At 35.1% G+C, this 14807-nt stretch overlaps 1 protein-coding gene across 1 annotated transcript in view; it reads left to right on the plus strand.

Annotated features, from left to right (window-relative positions):
* The first annotated feature begins 205 nt into the window (after window positions 1–205).
* Window positions 206–14807, plus strand: part of LOC144450906 (uncharacterized) — a 40224-nt gene continuing 25622 nt past the window's right edge. Inside the window, exons 1-2 of the mRNA XM_078141666.1 lie at window positions 206–506; window positions 10712–10807. Coding sequence (XP_077997792.1) covers window positions 269–506; window positions 10712–10807 — 334 coding nt within the window. The 5' untranslated portion in view covers window positions 206–268. The remainder of the gene's footprint in view (window positions 507–10711; window positions 10808–14807) is intronic.

The raw sequence follows: 14807 nt of genomic DNA on the forward strand, positions 1-14807 counted from the left end.
TGCGTGGTTGATTTAATAACATCCCTGTTGAAAATAGAACGTACATATATCAAGTTTAGTAGCATCGTCAATTCTATATGACGCCATTACCTGTCACCGAAGCCCCCTCCCTATAATAGAATCTTCCACTCACCGTGAGTTGACGGAGTTATAAGACGATATAAAGACTTCAGTTTTGTACTCCCAAGACCACTTGATGTAGAATCACACGACCGTCACTACTGAGAAGCGGGGTGAGGTGACACTTGTGTTTCGTCCCAACACCAAAATGAAGCTTCTATTTATATACTGCACATTTCAACATCTCAAACTCAGTTTTCTGCTCCTATCGATCCTAACGATGTTATCGGTGTCAGTCGACGGACAGTTACAGGGTGTGTCGTCTGTTTTCAAATACGACCCCAATGCGACCTGTGAACCTCGATGCGATTATCACGGAGGTCTTTGTATCAGCAAAAACAAATGTTTTTGTTTTCCAGGTCGTTATGGAGATAGCTGTGAACACTGTGAGTATTGAAATCGACAAAGTTGTGTTATTACTTTTAATGGGTTACGTTCATCTGAAGAATATAATGTCAATTTCAAACATGCAATCATTTTTACATCGCACATATACTCAAAACAAGGAACACAGTATCAATGGACTTCCAAGGAAGGCATCCCGTTATCAAGGAACTGTTGATCTAGCGTCACTCGTACATAATGCACACGCCAATGTTACATATGAACATGTATGACAGAATTACATAATATGGAAATATTCTAAAATATCAACGTTCACCCTCAGAATTAATTGCACCGCGTTTAAGTTTGTATACATAGTTTAATGATGTCTACTAGATAACCTTATGTAATAATAATATAATGCTATATTATATAAATAAACATTTACCAAGTAAATAGTAGTGTAACAGTGAAAAGAGTGTGTAGTATGTTGTGCGGGACCGCATAATATACATGTATTTGGTCGAGAGGGGATGTCATCCCTATTCTGTTTTGAAAGTGTTGGGAGATGGGGGGGGGGGGGGGTTTACTGTGTTTGGGATTGTTATTGAAAGACAGCAATTCATTCCTACACTGTGTCATGGTGTCATGATTTTCAGGATCCAATTTCTTATCTACATCCTTCGTTGTTACCTTGCTGAGAGTGATGTCGATAAACTTGTTAGCTATGAACATACGTGCTACAGTAACTCCTATATTATATTTCAAGACCTAGATCTAGCCACTTACTTATAGCTATGACAGTCATGATAAAACATCGTACTACAGTTGCGATCAGAAGTCCATATATTCTCGCAAACCAGAGCTAATATACCTTCCACCGTGCGTTGTGGATGGTGCCGTAAAAGAGGCTGTGGTTTACGACGATATACTGGGTTATCACTTTTTGATGCCACGCTCACATGTCATTTTGCGCAATACAGAAAAGGCAATTGTCTAGAATAATGTATTTGAGAGAGGTGAATATTTTTTCTTGCCTGAACAGACATATGACTCAAACTTAATCTGATTTAAATTATATCAAAACTGTAAAATGACCATAGACTTACCAAGTTATCACCAATTCTGTAAAACATTTTAAATGGGATTTGGGAGCATTCGGTAATTACAGGGGGGAGGTGAAATCAGGCCCGATTCTGTCCTGCTAAAAAGTGACCTCTCTCAATTTCCTTCGTCTAAAATATGACTCATCCCCCTGTTAAAATATATTTTTTCTTCTAAACATGGTTTAAATGCTGTTAGATATGGGAAAGAACACATTCAATGGTTTGAGAGACTTAATCCCACCGCTGCGACCTATTTGGGTTAATAATATTGTGGAGTTGTCGGTCCAGACGATATCAAGAGTGTGCACATCTAGTGTCTGTGAGTTAATGTTCTGGCTGTAAGCTCAGCCAGTGAGATCAAAACACATGTATCGATTAATGCAGTGCCGATTTAACACAAATAACTAATACATTTTAAACTTTCAATGTCACCCAACTGTTTTTCATTTTACTCCTGTGAGACCCACTTTGTTTTCTCTCCTCGCATCACGCCTGGCAATCAATTCACTACATGGTTGTGAGCAGCAATTTGATTGACGTGGTCTGATATTACGATACGTAAACCTAACCCTAATTTTAGCCTTAATCGTTGTGGCAGTAGTGGGATGCCAAATCCCTCCTCAATGCAAAATTAGAGTCAACGTAAAATTTGACCCTCCCGTCATCCCGTTATCTAAAATATGGCCTTCCCGCGACAACCAATTTGTATAAAGTGACACCCCCATTCCCTGCCCCTGTAATTACTGAAGGCCCCTTTAACATATTTAGTTTTCCGGTGACAGATTCGGTACCTTAATATATCAACTGGTCATACGTTTTTCTATTGAGTGTTGTACATGACGAAAGAACTGTAGTTTCCTGTTTATCACTCTTTATCGGTTCGGGACAAGTCAGAGGAAACAAGCCATAAATAGGACCCATTTACATTTTATACATTTGCCCTAGTATATCCAATTCAAAGTATATGCAACACATGTTACCCTTATTTCGTATGAAAAATAGAACATTTGTATTTGTTCACTTATTATTTGACCCACTTTTGATATTATTTTATTATATATATATATATATATATATATATATATATATATATATATATATATATATATATATATATATATATATATATATAATAATAAGAACCGTAATGGTACTACTAAGCTTAGTCTAAATAAACATAGTATATATGAACCGTAATGGTACTACTAAGCTTAGTTTAAATAAACACAGTATATAAGAACCGTAATGGTACTACTAAGCTTAGTCTAAATAAACATAGTATATAAGAACCGTAATGGTACTACTAAGCTTAGTCTAAATAAACATATTATATAAGAACCGTAATGGTACTACTAAGCTTAGTCTAAATAAACATAGTATATATGAACCGTAATGGTACTACTAAGCTTAGTTTAAATAAACATAGTATATAGGAACCGTAATGGTACTACTAAGCTTAGTCTAAATAAACATATTATATAAGAACCGTAATGGTACTACTAAGCTTATTCTAAATAAACATATAAGAACCGTAATGGTACTACTAAGCTTAGTCTAAATAAACATAGTATATAAGAACCGTAATGGTACTACTAAGCTTAGTCTAAATAAACATAGTATATAAGAACCGTAATGGTACTACTAAGCTTAGTCTAAATAAACATAGTATATAAGAACCGTAATGGTACTACTAAGCTTAGTCTAAATAAACATAGTATATAAGAACCGTAATGGTACTACTAAGCTTAGTCTAAATAAGCGTAGTATATAAGAACCGTAATGGTACTACTAAGCTTAGTCTAAATAAGCGTAGTATATAAGAACCGTAATGGTACTACTAAGCTTAGTTTAAATAAACATAGTATATAAGAACCGTAATGGTACTACTAAGCTTAGTCTAAATAAACATAGTATATAGGAACCGTAATGGTACTACTAAGCTTAGTCTAAATAAACATAGTATATAGGAACCGTAATGGTACTACTAAGCTTAGTCTAAATAAACATAGTATATATGAACCGTAATGGTACTACTAAGCTTAGTTTAAATAGGCGTAGTATATAAGAACCGTAATGGTACTACTAAGCTTAGTTTAAATAAACATAGTATATAAGAACCGTAATGGTACTACTAAGCTTAGTTTAAATAAACATAGTATATAAGAACCGTAATGGTACTACTAAGCTTAGTCTAAATAAACATAGTATATAAGAACCGTAATGGTACTACTAAGCTTAGTTTAAATAAACATAGTATATATGAACCGTAATGGTACTACTAAGCTTAGTTTAAATAAACATAGTATATAAGAACCGTAATGGTACTACTAAGCTTAGTTTAAATAAACATAGTATATATGAACCGTAATGGTACTACTAAGCTTAGTCTAAATAAACATATAAGAACCGTAATGGTACTACTAAGCTTAGTTTAAATAAACATAGTATATAAGAACCGTAATGGTACTACTAAGCTTAGTCTAAATAAACATAGTATATAAGAACCGTAATGGTACTACTAAGCTTAGTCTAAATAAACATAGTATATAAGAACCGTAATGGTACTACTAAGCTTAGTCTAAATAAACATATTATATATGAACCGTAATGGTACTACTAAGCTTAGTCTAAATAAACATATAAGAACCGTAATGGTACTACTAAGCTTAGTTTAAATAAACATAGTATATATGAACCGTAATGGTACTACTAAGCTTAGTCTAAATAAACATATTATATAAGAACCGTAATGGTACTACTAAGCTTAGTTTAAATAAACATAGTATATAAGAACCGTAATGGTACTACTAAGCTTAGTTTAAATAGGCGTAGTATATACGAACCGTAATGGTACTACTAAGCTTAGTCTAAATAAACATAGTATATAAGAACCGTAATGGTACTACTAAGCTTAGTTTAAATAAACATAGTATATAAGAACCGTAATGGTACTACTAAGCTTAGTCTAAATAAACATATTATATAAGAACCGTAATGGTACTACTAAGCTTAGTCTAAATAAGCGTAGTATATAAGAACCGTAATGGTACTACTAAGCTTAGTTTAAATAAACATAGTATATAGGAACCGTAATGGTACTACTAAGCTTAGTTTAAATAAACATAGTATATAAGAACCGTAATGGTACTACTAAGCTTAGTCTAAATAAACATAGTATATAGGAACCGTAATGGTACTACTAAGCTTAGTCTAAATAAACATAGTATATAAGAACCGTAATGGTACTACTAAACTTAGTTTAAATAAACATAGTATATAGGAACCGTAATGGTACTACTAAGCTTAGTCTAAATAAACATAGTATATAAGAACCGTAATGGTACTACTAAGCTTAGTCTAAATAAACATAGTATATAGGAACCGTAATGGTACTACTAAGCTTAGTCTAAATAAACATAGTATATATGAACCGTAATGGTACTACTAAGCTTAGTTTAAATAGGCGTAGTATATAAGAACCGTAATGGTACTACTAAGCTTAGTTTAAATAAACATAGTATATAAGAACCGTAATGGTACTACTAAGCTTAGTTTAAATAAACATAGTATATAGGAACCGTAATGGTACTACTAAGCTTAGTCTAAATAAACATAGTATATAAGAACCGTAATGGTACTACTAAGCTTAGTTTAAATAGGCGTAGTATATAAGAACCGTAATGGTACTACTAAGCTTAGTCTAAATAAACATAGTATATAAGAACCGTAATGGTACTACTAAGCTTAGTTTAAATAAACATAGTATATAAGAACCGTAATGGTACTACTAAGCTTAGTCTAAATAAACATAGTATATAGGAACCGTAATGGTACTACTAAGCTTAGTTTAAATAGGCGTAGTATATAAGAACCGTAATGGTACTACTAAGCTTAGTCTAAATAAACATAGTATATAAGAACCGTAATGGTACTACTAAGCTTAGTCTAAATAAACATAGTATATAAGAACCGTAATGGTACTACTACGCTTAGTCTAAATAAACATAGTATATAAGAACCGTAATGGTACTACTAAGCTTAGTCTAAATAAACATAGTATATAAGAACCGTAATGGTACTACTAAGCTTAGTTTAAATAGGCGTAGTATATACGAACCGTAATGGTACTACTAAGCTTAGTCTAAATAAACATAGTATATAAGAACCGTAATGGTACTACTAAGCTTAGTTTAAATAAACATAGTATATATGAACCGTAATGGTACTACTAAGCTTAGTCTAAATAAACATAGTATATATGAACCGTAATGGTACTACTAAGCTTAGTTTAAATAAACATAGTATATAAGAACCGTAATGGTACTACTAAGCTTAGTCTAAATAAACATAGTATATAAGAACCGTAATGGTACTACTAAGCTTAGTCTAAATAAACATAGTATATAGGAACCGTAATGGTACTACTAAGCTTAGTTTAAATAAACGTAGTATATAAGAACCGTAATGGTACTACTAAACTTAGTTTAAATAAACATAGTATATATGAACCGTAATGGTACTACTAAGCTTAGTCTAAATAAACATAGTATATAAGAACCGTAATGGTACTACTAAGCTTAGTTTAAATAAACATAGTATATATGAACCGTAATGGTACTACTAAGCTTAGTCTAAATAAACATAGTATATATGAACCGTAATGGTACTACTAAGCTTAGTCTAAATAAGCGTAGTATATAAGAACCGTAATGGTACTACTAAGCTTAGTCTAAATAAGCGTAGTATATAAGAACCGTAATGGTACTACTAAGCTTAGTCTAAATAAACATAGTATATAAGAACCGTAATGGTACTACTAAGCTTAGTTTAAATAAACATAGTATATAAGAACCGTAATGGTACTACTAAGCTTAGTCTAAATAAACATAGTATATAAGAACCGTAATGGTACTACTAAGCTTAGTTTAAATAAACATAGTATATAGGAACCGTAATGGTACTACTAAGCTTAGTCTAAATAAACATAGTATATAGGAACCGTAATGGTACTACTAAGCTTATTCTAAATAAACATAGTATATATGAACCGTAACGGTACTACTAAGCTTAGTTTAAATAAACATAGTATATATGAACCGTAATGGTACTACTAAGCTTAGTCTAAATAAACATAGTATATAAGAACCATAATGGTACTACTAAGCTTAGTCTAAATAAGCGTAGTATATAAGAACCGTAACGGTACTACTAAGCTTAGTAAAACTCGAACATGCGAAAGCTGGCAAATCGCCAGTCACACAACAATTGACGTGAAAAACAAACAAAACGGGGGAGATCTGTTAACCAGACTCCCACTGTATACTCACTGGAGAATATCGAGTTCAGAGTTTAAAAACTTTTAAACATAAAATGTTGACGGTCCAATACAGTTATACATTGCTGACGTTTGAGTAGTAACCTATCTAAGAGCTAAATCGTGACACTACTGAAATTGTAGGGAATCTATGATTAGAATGAAATAATAATGAAAAGAACAACCAGTTAGTACACGTAATAGTTAGAATTCACGTACTTGACGAAACGTTGTTAAGATAAAATGTTCGCAGTCCAAAAATTTAGTTATATCTGACGTTTGAGGATAAATATCTGACGTTTGAGGAGTAACATCCTTCTAAGCATTAAATTCTCATTTTATTGTAAGTGTAGATTTGAAAGACACGAGAAATTTATAAGTTTATTATGAGACATTATGAAAGCGTGGTGATGCTAACTTAGATTCCATGTTCATGTTCATCACCATTCGTAATCGTGTTTTTATGTAGTACTTTAACTTGAAAAGTAAAAATGTACAAACAGTGTTGCGTACGTGATACGTTTATTTGTATGTTTGACAAGTTGAAGTGCTCGACTCAAACCGAGTACGTACGTCTTGAAAAGTAGACAACAGAATTCGTCTTCAAAATACATAGTTTGCCTAGACATGCGGCTTTATTTATGGAATTCTTATGTAGAAACTTTATATATTTGTTGAATATTTTTGAAACGTTACCAATTTCTACCAAAAGAATAAGAAATGGGCAATAAAATAGTATTTTGACCACTTTACTCAAAAATTAATTAGTTATGTCAAATTTTGTTTTAATATTTCGAGCAGGAAAATATGTGGCAGTAACATGAATCATGTACTCAAGGGAAAATGTTAGAGGCGCTAACAAACTCAAATAGATTAAAACTCAAAAAATATTTTTAGAACCCATTTATGTAAACCAATACAGGTCATATTAACATTCCAAACTTCAAAATAGCAGACACGCTTTATGTTTGTATGATATGTATGTATAGAACCCCGTATTTGCAACAGGTCAAATTGGCTGTGACTTTTCTTGTCCAGTCATACGTCATCGCACAGTGTGGTTGGTACATGGTGAAGGCAGGCAATATCAAATGTATTCCTAAAGTAGTAAAAATCAATAAACACATATGGTATTTTTGAAATCGTGAGCTCTGTCTTGATTGAAAAGGGTTTTATAAACTTCAACAGAATTCAAAACAATCATCCCACTACGATGACAACCTGTAGACAAGGTCAAAAGTTCGGACGTATGTTGTGTAGAATCGCACATTAATTAACTCAAGAGAGTTATTGGCTTGCAAATGACACTCACCAATACAGTTTCTATATCGTCGTATATATATATGTTGAGAAAGAATCTTCAACAAACATTCATACCATACATAATTCCGCTAAAAAAAATGAACCCAATTTCCAGTAAATTAAAATGCCACGAGAAGTCTTTAAAATGCAGACATTCGTTCCACGCCATCAGAAGCGTGATACCCGTTATACCCTATCAGAAGCCTGATACAGACATTCGTTCCACGCTATCACAAGCCTGATACAGACATTCGTTCCACGCTATCAGAATCCTGATACAGACATTCGTTCCACGCTATCAGAATCCTGATACAGACATTCGTTCCACGCCATCACAAGCCTGATACAGACATTCGTTCCACGCTATCACAATCCTGATACAGACATTCGTTCCACGCTATCAGAATCCTGATACAGACATTATTTCCACGCTATCAGAATCGTGATACAGACATTCGTTCCACGCTATCAGAATCGTGATACAGACATTCGTTCCACGCTATCAGAATCCTGATACAGACATTCGTTCCACGCTATCAGAATCCTGATACAGACATTCGTTCCACGCTATCAGAATCCTGATACAGACATTCGTTCCACGCTATCAGAATCCTGATACAGACATTCGTTCCACGCTATCAGAATCCTGATACAGACATTTGTTCCACGCTATCAGAATCCTGATACAGACATTCGTTCCACGCTATCAGAATCCTGATACAGACATTCGTTCCACGCTATCAGAATCCTGATACAGACATTTGTTCCACGCTATCAGAATCCTGATACAGACATTATTTCCACGCTATCAGAATCCTGATACAGACATTTGTTCCACGCTATCACAAGCCTGATACAGACATTCGTTCCACGCTATCACAAGCCTGATACAGACATTATTTCCACGTTATCAGAATCCTGATACAGACATTCGTTCCACGCTATCAGAATCCTGATACAGACATTCGTTCCACGCTATCAGAATCCTGATACAGACATTCGTTCCACGCTATCAGAATCCTGATACAGACATTCGTTCCACGCCATCAAAAGCCTGATACAGACATTTGTTCCACGCCATCAAAAGCCTGATACAGACATTCGTTCCACGCCATCACAAGCCTGATACAGACATTCGTTCCACGCTATCAGAATCCTGATACAGACATTCGTTCCACGCTATCAGAATCCTGATACAGACATTCGTTCCACGCTTTAGGTGTTCAGCACATTGCCTTCAAATGGAATTGGGGAGGAGAAATAATGTAGACCGTGATGATAGGATATGTACTCTCTGGGACCTTCATGAGGTCCAGGACGAATTTCAGTTTGTACCAAAATGTAAATTTTTCAATAAATATAGAAATAAGTACATACCACGTTACTTTTACTCTCTTCCTATACAAAGTTCATAGAAATCATATGTTCTGAAGACAGTGATACAATCCAAAAACTCGCTGTTTTTCTTTACCATGCACTATCTTTGACAAAAGAAGTAAATGATACTTTCTGAGATTGTGACATTTTATTTAATTATGTGTGAATTTCCGTTGTATTTTGGGCCGATGGGGCCATTAAGTACAATAAAGTGACCATATACAATGTGATAACATCTATGACAATAAGATTCTAACATCGACTACTGTACTGTCACATTTCTAGGAGTTGCAAAGCCCTCACTGCGAACTTCGTTCGCTTATGGTATCGGAAGGAGGCCCGACCGTCTAACAGCAAGACTCTAAAAGATGTTAACTTGTGTCAAGTTAATTAAGGCTTAATTTGCATAATTAATGAATGTTTGCAACGCAGATTATCCAGAATGGCTTTATCAAATTTGATGAAACTTGCTACAGATATTGATCATACAGAGATATGATAGTTCTTAATGAAATTTAGTGCTGTAAATTAATTACTCATTTGCATAATTAATGAACTTTGGCAAATAGGGCCTAGACCAAAAAAGCCGACGCCAAATTTGATGAAACTTGCCACAGATATTGATCATACCGAGATATTATATTATAAAATTGGTGCTGTCAATTAATTGCTCATTTGCATAATTAACGAACTTTGGAAATTAGGGCCTAAACGAAGAAAGATTGCACCAAATTGATGAAACTTGCTACAGATATTGATCATGCAGAGATATGAAGGTTCTTAATGAAATTTAGTGGTGTCAATTAATTGCTCGTTTGCATAATAAACGAACTTTATTAGGGCAATTAGGGCATATTCTAAGAAAGACCACCAAAGTTGATGAAACTTGGTAAAGATATTGACCGAGCAAAGGTATGATGGTATCGATTAAATTGCTAATTTGCATATTTGATGAACTTTTGCAATAAGAGATGTATAGCCAGGAGCAAGACTGTACTGATTTCAAGTGAATTTGCTACAGATATTGATTACACAAAAGGTATAACAGTACAGAAAGACATTTCAAAGTCTCAGTAAGCACATTGACGACCTTTCCCCTCTTATGGGAGCATTTTCAGTTCATCTCTAGTTTCTTAATGTAAATAAAAATTTTGGTTCTGTTTTATAGCTTCATGCTCGCCACCATGTTTAAATGGCGGGAAGTGTAAACGACCCAATTATTGCATCTGTCCTCCGTCGTATGCTGGAAACTTCTGTCAACGTGGTGAGTATTTGATACTGAACTTGAGATCGTGTTTATTCACATAATATTACGTATATCGATCCCAGTCTCCTGTCAAAAACCTTTACGATCTTGCACCTCTATGGTATTCGTGAATTTCCATTGAGTTGAGTGCAAAAGTAACGTACATGCTTTTGGCTCCGTTTAAAGTGCCACCATTACCTCTGTGCGTATTTGTGAATAGTTTTAGATCACAGTCGCTTGTAAACTGTTATTCGTTTCCTAAACGGTTTTATTCTTGTCTATGACGGTCCTAATACAGAACAATGACGTTATTATAGGGATTGGCGATATTCTTATAAAATCGGTAGCGATGTCATATCCACAGTCACACACACAACACAATAAGAATATCGCCAATCCCTATAATAATATAACGTCATTGTTCTGTATTAGGACCGTCATAGACAAGAATAAAACCGTTTAGGAAAGGAATAACAGTTTACAAGCGACTGTGTTTTAGATGGTACTGTCCGTTTGCCATATGCCGTATAAAGTCCAAGATCTTGGTTGCTAGCTGCAATGCCAATATTTTATTTATTACTACAAGATGCTTCGCAATGAGCTGTAGAGCAAACATTGGTTGGGCATGTATGTAGGAACAAATATTGGCTATTGTATATGTACACCCACAGCCGGAAAGAGAAATTAATTTGGTTCATTGACAAAGATTCCACAAAAGAAGAAGAAGAAGAAGAAGAAGAAGAAGAAGAAGAAGAAGAAGAAGAACAACGACGACGACGACGACGACGACGACGACGACGACGACGACAACAACAACAACAACAACAACAACAACAACAACAAAAACAAAAAAAAACATTTTGCTGAAGTGACCTTTACCGTCCACAACATTGACCGCTAAGATTATGAACGTCACATTTATGTTTAAGATACTAGATAGTTAGTTAGCTGAGGCTATATATATGTTCTCTAGTAATTTCCATTCTCGTCTGTCCACTTGCCATTCTACTCCATGTTGCCATATGCATACAATGTATGTGGTTATTTCATCGAAGTAAGATAACCCAAATAAATTCAATCAATCTCGTTTCTATTCATTCTCAATAAAATTGAAACTATTTCTTTTTGAAATTTGTAAGTGGAGCTCGAGAACGTGTCCTCTTTGTATGAGCTGGGCGTTTACTGCATGCTCAGAGGGTGAATTCTAATGGGCTGAGATTCTAGTTACTTGTCATATCTTTATAGACTTTATTAATTTTATGTTTTGATCAGTATGCCTTCCTCTTCTGTCTGTCTGTCTGTCTGTCTCTCGTCTGTCTCTGTCTCTGTTTCCCCCCCACACACACACACTCTCTCTCTCTCTCTCTCTCTCTCTCTCTCTCTCTCTCTCTCTCTCTCTCTCTCTCTCTCTCTCTCTCTCTCTCTCTCTCTCTCTCTCTCTCTCTCGACTTTTTTGAACAATCAAACCTAAGGAGCAGTCATTTACCTTGTAAGTTGTAGTTTGCAAAATTACACACTTCATTTACCTAATATACATTTAATTATGAGGCAGTCAATAGCCAAGCAAATGTGTGTGTCAAATGTGTGTGTAAACAACTTAAAGTCAAAAACCGCTGAACCCATTGCCACGATATTTGGTGGGTCCATTACCTTGGGTGTCTAGTTGGGAAATTGTTCAAATCAAAATGATCGCATCACAGATGTGTGATTTGGGTCAAAAAATGTGATTTTTGGTCAAAAAACTTAAACTCAGAAACTACTGGGCAGATTGGTGCGAAATTTGGTGGGAACATTCTTAAGGGGATGTAAAGTAAGATTTGTCCATGACGGGATGATTCCATCAGTGATATGCAAATTAGGGCTAAAAATGTGTCTTTTTGGTTAAAAATCTATAATTCCAAAACTACTGAGCAGATTGGGCTGAAATTTAATGGGAATGTATCTAGGGATGTATGGACAAAGACATATTAAGCATACCATGATTCCATGAGTGATATGCAAATTAGGTGTAAAAATGTTCATTTTTGGTCAAAAACTTATATCTCAAAAAGTACTAAGTGAATGAGTTTGAAACTTGGTGAGATGTTTCTAGAAGTGTTATTCTATATCATTGCTTTTCCTCAAAAATCTTCAACTCTGAAATTACCCAGTAGATTGAGCTTAACTTTGTTGAGAATGTGTAGATTTGTCCTCATTAATAGCTGACACAGTGAGAACAGTACATTGTTAATTAACTATAATGTTTACTTTACTATTTCCTCTGGTGGTAAAGCCTGTAGCATGGCCAGTTTGGTTTATGACTTGATTATGTAATATGTTGTAAGACAGCTGTTTCATCACCTACCCATATAAACTGAATGTAGCTTGTGTTTAAAATATTACAATAAGACAACCAAGAAAGTTAAACATGTTACATTGGTATGACTTGGTTCCAAATTGATTTTAAAAAATAAAGAAGTACAAAACCTTGTAGACACATCCCTTTAAAGTTTGATTAGGATGTTGGTATACTTGTCTTGTACACTTCCAACATAGGATGGCTGGATTATGATGATGGAAATTAGGTATGAAAATTTTGTTTTGGTTACAACTTTAAATCTTCAAAAAATTATATATCTATCATTGCCCTGAACATGAAGTTGTGCGGCAACGCAATATTTGCGCTATTTTTTTAATGTGCTTACTGTGGGAGGGGGACACCCGCTCCCACTAGGTATCATGGGGATACTATTTCTGTCCAAAATTAGAATCAAGATTGAAAGATAACACCCCGCTGACTAAGTATCTCCAAGTACAGCCCAATGACATTATGTGAGACCTTTTTCGCAAAGCCCACATATTTATGTAAAGCTATCTCTCATTGTTAGTCCCCGCTGCCTGGCAGCCATTTTGTTTGTGAATTTTCCATGTCCAAAGCCATAACTCAGACATGCTTGAACAGATCTCATTCAAAGTTGGTATTAGGACAATGTTCTATAACATATATGTGCATATCCATTTTCGTTGTGATACAATCCGATATGGCTGCCTGGCAGCGATTTTGTTGGCACAGTTTTCATGTCCAAAGCCATAACTCAGACATGCTTGAACAGCCCCCCCCCCACCCGACGCATCCTTTATTGTTGAATGGTTTATTCCATCACGTCATCTTGAAGAGTAGGCATGTCTCATGTCCAACGAGGAGACACAACATGAGTAGGCATGTTCCATGTCCAACGAGCAGACACAACATATCTAAGTCTGTTTGATTTAGGTTCACAAGTGTTGTTGCGTGATCAGAGTAGTGATATCAAGAACATGACAACATAAACTGCCAGTTCCTTAAAACGGGGAATATGTCATTGTCAATGACTTGTTATGTATGGATGCTGAAGTTGATTTCCACTGTTAGTTTAATGTAGTGTACCATACTGTATATCTCTGAAGTGGAGCACAGGATGGAGGGGGACTATAATTACATATATAAATATGTGTAGCTGGGAGGGGGCTATGAAAAATCTTGGGTTCATTTCTCATTTCGGGGGGGGGGGGGGGTGTTTTGAGAGAGAGTGTGTGTGGGGGGGGGGGGGGGGGGGGTGAGAATTTTTTTTGACCAAAATAATTTCTCCCCAGAACCCCCCCCCGTAAATTCTGAGCCCAGCCTTATTTCAACATTGAAACAACTAGTATATATTTCCAGAGCTCGGCCCACCCTACCATAATAGTATTAAAAAATTCATCACTGCATTTTATTTAAAAAAAAAAAAAAACTTTTTCCATGGGGGAGGGAGTGAGTGTCAAACTTTAAGGGGCTGTTTCAGCCAGCCTTTTGATAGAGTGGGACATATTGTCACAAGACTTTCATTTTTCTGGGTCATTCAGTGTCGGACTCAAATAGTCACTCAGTGTCAGACACAAATTAGTTGCTCAGTGTCAGACTCAAATAAGTTGCTCAGTGTCAGACTCAAATAAGTCGCTCAGTGTCGGATACAAATTAGTGACACATGCAAATCAGCCCACAAATTAAAGCCTCGCATGA

This window comes from Glandiceps talaboti, chromosome 20, assembly GCF_964340395.1.
Source record: "Glandiceps talaboti chromosome 20, keGlaTala1.1, whole genome shotgun sequence".
Classification (NCBI taxonomy): Eukaryota; Metazoa; Hemichordata; class Enteropneusta; family Spengelidae; genus Glandiceps; species Glandiceps talaboti.